General features: G+C 35.5%; 1 protein-coding gene across 1 annotated transcript; it reads right to left on the bottom strand.

Annotated features, from left to right (window-relative positions):
* Positions 1 to 795: 795 nt before the first annotated feature.
* LOC133822617 (rhodanese-like domain-containing protein 8, chloroplastic) lies at positions 796 to 7,927 on the bottom strand. The gene is made up of 8 exons (XM_062255012.1): positions 7,511 to 7,927; positions 7,348 to 7,401; positions 6,951 to 7,100; positions 6,544 to 6,706; positions 5,825 to 5,916; positions 3,134 to 3,237; positions 1,627 to 1,905; positions 796 to 1,400 (listed from the first exon to the last, which is right to left on the bottom strand). Exons 1-8 carry the CDS (start codon positions 7,883 to 7,885, stop codon positions 1,241 to 1,243), a joined length of 1,377 nt encoding a protein of 458 aa, XP_062110996.1. The 5' UTR covers positions 7,886 to 7,927; the 3' UTR covers positions 796 to 1,240.
* Positions 7,928 to 8,398: the final 471 nt, after the last annotated feature.

Raw genomic sequence — 8,398 nt, 5'->3', positions numbered from 1 at the left:
TCCAAAATAAGGGATGAAATTACATCTTCAAGACAAACTTAGAGTTGGAAATAATCCAATCATGTCGCCTACTGATTTGAGACTTCACCCAACTTGTTTTTTTGTGTCTGATAATACTCTGAGATATTAGATTTAGTTAGATACTATGTATGTTGATGACATGTAATCCACTAAAAGTTCTTGATCTTGATGTTAAATTAGACCACTGTTTAAGAAAGCGGTTTTGAGGCAAACCAGTGCGCCTTGCTTAGCAGAAGTGAGGTGCTGAGTTGAGGCAGGTGAGGCGGAAATAAAGAGAGGCGTACGCCTTAGGAGTATATTTTGTAATGGGTTTTTTATGCCCAAAATAAAAAACTGGTCTAAATAAGCCCAAAAAAAACTTATCAAAACTTATCTTAAATAGACCAAAACCTAATAAAACTTAGATTTAAATAGGCCCAATAAAACTTAAAACAAATAAAACTAGAAACCCTACCTACTCACTCACTCAGCCTCTCCTTTCTATCCATCTTCTCCTCTCTTCTCCCTCTCATTCATCTCCTCTACCCAGCCAGCCGTGCCTTTGAAGCAGAGAAAGAAAAAAAAAAAACAAAACAAAACCTGCCTTCCTCCCTACCTCTCCTCCCCTTTCCTTAATTAAATATTTGAGGCATACGCCTTGAGGTGTACGCCTCGCCTCACAAAAACAAAATGCCTTGAGGCTGCGGTATTTTAAACATTGAATTAGACCCTAGGATTGGTTTGTATCATTATCTCAAATTTCCTTTTAAGGAAAAAAAAACATATTGCTTTCAGTTTGATGAAATTGAAGATATTTTTTTTCTCACTTGGTCAATGCTTCCACTAATTAGTAAATAATTCCTCCAATCCAAGTTCCTTTTGAGGACTGAGTGGATTCATCACAAACCCAGTTGAAAATTGATATGAAAAAATTGCACACAGAACAAATATTTGAATTCTGCCTCGTAAATTATTCACTATGCAGTATGTAAAGATATAGACAGGTTTTTTTTTTTTTTTGAGATATAAAAAATAGGACAAGTTATAGACAACTGCTATTCATTGCATTAAAATACTTTGAATGCAAGAAACTGTGGCTTTTGCTCAGGTAAGACGATTTTTTGAAACAGGTGAAGCTAGCTTTTAGAAACTGTTCTTGCAAAACTCAATGCTATAACTTTTAGATTTTCAATTTATGTATAAAGTAACCATTTCTGACCTTGAGGATTAATGCCTTTGATTAAGCTGTCGAGTTGCTAAGCAACTCCGAGTCCGAGTCTCTATATATGTGCCACTTTTTGTATCTTTGATGTCCTCGTAGCACAGGCCTAAGTCGAGGAGCAGTGGTGCAATTTACACAGCAACATCCTCTTAAATCGGTCACACATTCCGTACAACACCTGAAACCAAGATCCACTTAATAGTTAATGTCGATATAATGTATCTAAAGATCACTTCCAATAAATCAACCCAGTACAAAATATTAATAAATAAATAAATTAATTAAATGTACAAAAGGAAAGTGGAAAAATGTGTCACGATTAGTTGGAAAAAAAAAGGTGTTGGTGAGAATACTCTCAGTTACAATGACCTACAAAATTAGAGGGAGGAATAAAAAAAACTTACAGAAAAAGTAAGTTGCAATCAATATTTGCACAGTTCCTATGCCTCAGTTCACAGACTTGTGAACCACAGACGTAGCATTTAGCAAATGCATTATTATGGCTGAAATTTTTTTCCGTCTTGATTGCTTTAGTCAGGGCTTCAGGCTTGTAAGTAGAAGGTGATAGAGAAAGACGGGAGTCAAACACGAACAAATTCCCAGTCCATTTGACGGGACCTTCTCTCTTCAGATAATGTGCGATGCCACCCTCTAATGTGTACAAATTTTGAAAACCCCGCTGCCTGCAAGATGAAATTAAACACCTTTTATAAACAGTGGAATTGCTAATAATAAATGTTTGTTCTTTCCGATAAAAAATTCAATTATTAAATGAGTCAAACATGATGGAGTGACAAACTCAGTCCATGTGATATATTATTGAAAACAAAGATAACAAAAAGGAAAAATAATTTTCCAAGTGCTCCAGAAAAAGCCGCAGGAGACAAAACATGAATAATATTATAGCAATCTGCACTTTGAGGATCCCGTGTATTAGAAAAACTGATTAGATGATCTCCAACTATTAGTTAGCAAATTAGTTAAAGAATATTCCGTATTCATGTTAGTGTGCTTGTCTAGATTACTGTAATTTTTTAAGTTAGTTTGACAGAAAGATCTTATAGTTTGTTCTGTTGTAAACTTGGTCACAATACAGAAGTAAAAGTTCACTTGAGCTCTTTTCTCATTTTCCTCTGTTGAGACACCTTTACCTGTTGAGATACAAGCTATCAATTTGGAAATTCAGTTGCCAGCTCTCTCCAGCAAGCTACCAGTTACAATACCTTGCTTGTCCATTCTATGACTGCAAGGTCCAGAACAGAAAATTATAGACTAAGCTACTGGTAGTTTATACTAAATCTGGTTTAGTTAGTGTTTCTGCAGATTTATATCATGATCTCATTCCAGATGGAAGCAGGCTATACAACTAGTATTTTCAACTTCTGGTATGGATATGGTGGAAGCTAATGGGTTTCTAGAATCAAATATAACCCAGATGGAAAATGGTTCTATTCAGTGGTATAAAACTCAACTAGTTGCAAAGAACTTTCAACAAACACCAGGGTTAGACACAACCTTATAGTCCTATTGTATTTAACTTTCACAAACATATCATCCTTAACGTTACCAACAGAAGACCATAAACAAGAAACAGATTTAGCTCGACTTGGGCTACCATATTATTCCCACCATATTTTTGGGTTGGTTCCATAGGTTGGTAAACCCCACGCTATTTATCTAACAGCATATAGTAGTTAAACTTCCAAAAGATAGCTGAAATGCAGGCTAGGACATTTTTTTCTTGTTCTTTTGGGATCTTGCAAGTGCAAAACCAGCAAAGTTCCACAATCAATCACTCAAACACGGTGAATCCTGGTATTCTTAAAAACTCTTGGTTGCCAAATTTTTGGGTCAAGGAAGCCAAAATAATACAAAATTCAGAAAAGTAAGAAAGGAGAAAAAGTGAATTACCTCAGAATTGTCGAATATACATCACAACGAATGCCTCCAGTACAATACATCAATATGTCTGTTTTTTCTTTATCAACATCTGCTAAAGGGTCTGAAGCAGGGACCTGAATGTGGATCAAAGATTATTAAAAAACATACATACTAGATTTTGATATCAATATTAGAAACGATAAATTTTACAGCAATTGATGATATGATAATTCATAAAATTAATCCTCCACATCTTTGGAACCTTCTGTGAAACTATAAGAAGCTAGAGGCTGCAACCTTCATATTGTCAAATTGACTTTCTAAAACACAGCAACTCATCCTTACTATTGATACAAGCCTACTGCTTATTTTAACCATGACTGCAGTAATGAAGCACTAACCGCCAGATCCTTGGCTGAGATTCCACCTTTTTTGGGGCATGTGGTGTTTGACTTTGGTGAAAGGCTAGAGTGATGGACAGCAGTGGTTGGGTGGAAGTGGGAGTGACTCGAGGAGATGGTGATCTAAGAAAGTGGATGTCTTGCACTGACTAAGGGTACGGAGGTCCTTGATTAGGAAGGGCTAATATGTTTCTTGAGATCAGATTGCATTGCAGGTGGCTGATAGAAGGCAGATAAAACTTTTGGCTAATCATAGGAACATCTCCAATACAATGCAGATGCTAATTTGAAATTTGACTTAAAGTGACTAAATGTTATTCAGTGGTACAACAAGTAGCATCATGCTTCAATGTACAAATGTTATATGAAATGTTAGATAATCTCCTAATAGGGCTGCACATTGGGCGGGTTGGTCGGGTTTGGGTTTTTCAGATTTTGGATGGGTAAAGGTAATACCAAACCCGCCTAAAATGGTATAGGGTTGGGGTCAGGTGGGGGAGAAATGAAACCGAACCCAACCAAATAGACTCGGGTGGGGACGGGTTCGGGTGATTGGCCCTTTTTTTTTCTTTAATTTATTTTATATAACTATTGACTTGAGTATTGGCTATGGCTAATGGCTATTCCAATTCACTCAAAGAACCATTGGATCATGTTGTAAGTTCACTCACAAATCACAATTCACAAATATAAAACTAACATTCAAGTTCCAACTCTAATCAAAAACAAAAATCCATAATTTCTGGAAGGAGGGGAAGAGGGTGGGGGGTCGGGTCTTTTAGTTTTTTAGGGTTTAGTTTAGGTGTTTTTTTTAAAAAAAAAATAAATAAATAAATAAAACTAAAACTAAAAAACTGAAGAAAAAAAATAAGACTCGGTCAGGTACCCGAACTCGACATACATAAATTACTACACCCGAACTCAAACCCGACCTGACGCATCACTCGGATTGAGCCCGACCCGACTCAACCATTCAGGTTCCGTCATTTTTCCGAGTGCGGGTTGGGTGGATCCTTCGGGTTTTCAGGTCCATATGGGCACCCCTAATCTCCAATGCAAGCCAATGCCAAATTTGAAAAAAAAAAGAATAAATGTTATATTTAACACAATATTTAGCATTATGCTCCAATCCACAAATTCTATACGCAGTGCTATTTGGAAGTAAAGCTATAAAAGTCAATATTATTCGATAAACGTACAATTAATTTTATTGGGATTGAGTTTTTAAAAAATATATAAACAACTTTGATGAACATTTATTATTGTGTCACTTTTGACACTATGTTATACTTTGTGTCAAATTTAGCATAACTTGTCGCATATGTCAAATTTGATATAGCTTTTAACATTAGATTAGAGAAATTTTTTTATCTATTGTCCCAAAATATAACATTGCCGCAAAGATTTGACTTTGCATGGGGATGCTCTTATTATATTTGGATGTAAAAACTATAAAAATTAATAATATTCAACAAATGCACAATAATTTTATTTCATTGAGGTTTAAATAAATAAAATAAATATAAAATAATTAATTTGATTGGTCAGCTTTAATAAGAATTTATTAAAAATATTAAATTTATTGCCACATAAATTTAACTTGCATTGGAGATGCACTAATTGCCTGCATTGTCTTGCGGCACTAGCTTTTTTTTTGACATACACAAAATTGCCTACAACAAACTAGCTAAATATTAGTAAAATATTAATGACGTACAATATTGATGCTTTGGGCATTCAATGAATTTCTAACCCAGAAAAAGAAAATGAAGTCCAACAAGGGACAATTTTTACAATGCTTGTTAAAAAAGAAAAAACTATACCCCTAGCTAATCCTATTGTAATGTAAGTGCTCAGAAAGGATTTAAACTTTGTGGGTGCAAAGCCACCCCTCTGGGTAATTTAAGAATTTATTTTCGAATTGAAGAGCGATTATAATTTTTCACCTTCAAAATTTAAAAATCTTCTAGTCATCTTTAATTTACTAATGACCAGGTTATATTCAACTCTTTGCGAAGACATGGATATTAGTTAATAATATTGAATTTGTGGATGAATGATCCAAGATACTTGGTGTTTGCGTGCTTTATGTTTGTCATTGTCTCAGTATAAATACTTATTCTCTGGCTAGCCTTATTGCATAATCAACACTTAGTTAGCATCAAGATTTGGATGTCATCACAAGTGTTTACAAAAGTGGCGTGTTTGGACTTTGAAAATTAGGCCCAAAATAAGTCTGTCGGGTAATCCTTTTTTTTTAAAAAAAAAAAATTGACACTTAAGGTTACAATGGACAGGACATAATGAATATTGACCATACCTCTGACTCTGATAAACCATATGAAGTGCTCCTAAAGCAGTCCACATCAGGTCGTTGAGCTCCATCAAAATGTCCAATATCCCACTCATAACCTGATTACTAGCATGTAAAAAGCCTTTAAACTTCAAATGCTGAGTTATATTAAACAATCATTCAAAAACAAAGAAAAAGAAACTAATAGCAAGCATTTTTTGAAAACACTGACAAAGAACCATGCCCCTTCAACATTTTGATTATCACATTCCCTGTTGCAATCATAATAACAATAAAAAAAATTTCAAATCTTGGTTTCTAGTTATCACTTCTGAAGGGTCATTAGTTTAAGAGAAATGCTATTGATAGGAGAACATGGGCCATCAATCTCTGGTTGTTTAGCTATTCAGTGAGCCAGCTCATTTTATATGGAAGCTACTTCCAATATGGAGCAAGTTTAAGGAATAATTCTTAGCACCTGCTTCAAAGCAAATAACCTTTTATCTATCACCTAATCTTGGTACTTTATACATAGAAGTGAGAAAATTCCATTGAACTGTTGTATTAGCACTGTAATGTGGTTTTAAGGTGTAGATTCAGTTACTAAATGACATGCTTTTTGTGTAGCCAAACTTCAGTCCAGCAAAAGTGTTTTAGCTAAAGAGCTAAAGAATTTTCTCTTGGAGTCATAGAGTTATAGCTTTCTTGGTTATTTAGTTTGAAATGCAGAAAGAAGGAGCGCATACCATTTCTCACATCTAGTAAAATGTAGTTAGAACTAGAATTCTCTTTTGATGGATCATCAACTGGGTTTGCAGCTTCTAATTTTTTTCTCCATTTAGATGGTTCTAGCGGTGTTGCTCGCATCAAAGGATCGAGCAAAGGAAGATGAGCATCACCTCCTTCAAACTGGACACGTTAAAACTTGAAGTGTTACAATTATGTTCTATGAGTCAAACACCTCTTCACAGATACATGGACACACACCTATGTAAAGGATTCAGAAATGTTTATGATGGAAAGACGAAGAGTATGTGTATGTGTCTGTTCATAGCTTAAATACTAACAGTCACGTGAGACAAAAGATAGAAAACAGAACAGAACTAAATGGAAATAGATATAAGAATGAAGAAAAAAAGATGGCGTGGTTTACCTGAACTAATGAAGGCTTATACCGCAACTTCAATTTTGGAAAGGCATGCCCATTTAGTGCTGGAGAAACCTGAACTAAAATGTCAGAAAATCTGTCATCTTCTTTTAACCATTCCACATATGCCAAAGCATCTTTTGATGGACCACTGTACTGCACAAATATGAAATACATATTAAAACCCAGGTGCTCAAATGGTGTGTATTCATCTTTTGTTTCTACATTTTGAACAATGTATATGAAAAAACGCATAAAAAAGTGTAGACGAACGAGAAAATTACTTTAAAACAAGACAGATATACAAGATAAAGCATTATATATGTATATATATATATATATGAATAGCAATACGGCATTGCTAAAATAAAAATCCATTCGACACTAGGAAAAGGGATGGTACCTGAGCATTAATCCCTTGTTCGTTTACATATATCCGCCCATAAATGTCGAGGCCCTAATATTATCAAACAAATTATTATAACTAATTTCGATAAGGCATTTCAAAATTGTTAAATAAGAATAACAATCAATGCAACACTATTGAGAAGGTTTAAGAGTTGAACCTCCATGAAAGAGAGGTGTTTAGCGACCTCAGCCTTTGGGTCTTCGAAGAAAAGAAAATGATAGAAGTTGACGACGACAAAATCATCGTCGTCGTAGTCGTGGACAAGCTCCTCTGACTCTGTGAATTTGCAATGGCGTTGTAGGGAAACCCTAGGAGTACTTACCAAAGCCTGGACAGCTCGGTTTGTGGGTTTGCTGGGTGTTGAGGACGAGAGAAATGGTTTAGGGAGGGGAGCAATGGCGGTGGTGGCAGAGTGGGTTGTTGTGGAAGTGGCGGGGCAGAGTGTGAAGCGGAGCGTGTTAGGATGAACTGGAGCAACTGTAGAGGTGAGAGTAGTAGTTCCGCAGAGAAGTACAGAAGAAACTCTCATCATAGCTTTTTTGTGGTTCTGCCTTATCTCAGCTTCAATGGCGCCTTTCGTGTAACGTTGTTCTATTGGATATTTTAATGGATATGAAATTTAAACTATTACGATAGGTAGCGCATACGACACTCTCTTCCTCTAAACGACACTAATTACTAACTTAGTATTTTTTATTGGGAAATTTCACTATTTATGCATAATATTGTGTATAATTACTAAATAATACCATCACTAATTAGTTTTTCAAATTAGTGCTAAACTTTCACAAAGTACCAAAAATACTCCCTCATTTTTTCCCACCCAAAATCCCCCCCCCCCCAAACTCTCTCACTCTCTCTGTTTTTCTCAATCCCTTCCTCCCCGAAACCGAAACCGAAACCGAAGGCAAACCTCAAAAAAAAAAAACCCAATCAATCTCACCCTCTCTCTTTCTCTTCTCCGAAGTCGGCCACCCAACCTTGTCGAGCTTGTCAAACATGTCGAACCAACGTCGGCAACGAACCTGTCGAACCAAGTTCGAAC

Source organism: Humulus lupulus, chromosome 3, assembly GCF_963169125.1.
Source record: "Humulus lupulus chromosome 3, drHumLupu1.1, whole genome shotgun sequence".
NCBI lineage: Eukaryota > Viridiplantae > Streptophyta > Magnoliopsida > Rosales > Cannabaceae > Humulus > Humulus lupulus.
The sequence above is the reverse complement of the archived record's forward strand: the minus strand, read 5'-3'. Positions and strand labels throughout refer to the sequence as shown.

What these genes read in the sequence shown, in the direction of transcription:
- LOC133822617 (XM_062255012.1), bottom strand. Translation starts at nt 7,885, where the DNA reads ATGATGAGAGTTTCTTCTGTACTTCTCTGCGGAACTACTACTCTCACC. An exon ending in AACACCTCTCTTTCATGGAG is followed by an intron (nt 7,402 to 7,510) that starts GTTCAACTCTTA and finishes TGATAATATTAG; the next exon opens with GGCCTCGACATTTATGGGCG. An exon ending in AACAAGGGATTAATGCTCAG is followed by an intron (nt 7,101 to 7,347) that starts GTACCATCCCTT and finishes ATATTTGTGCAG; the next exon opens with TACAGTGGTCCATCAAAAGA.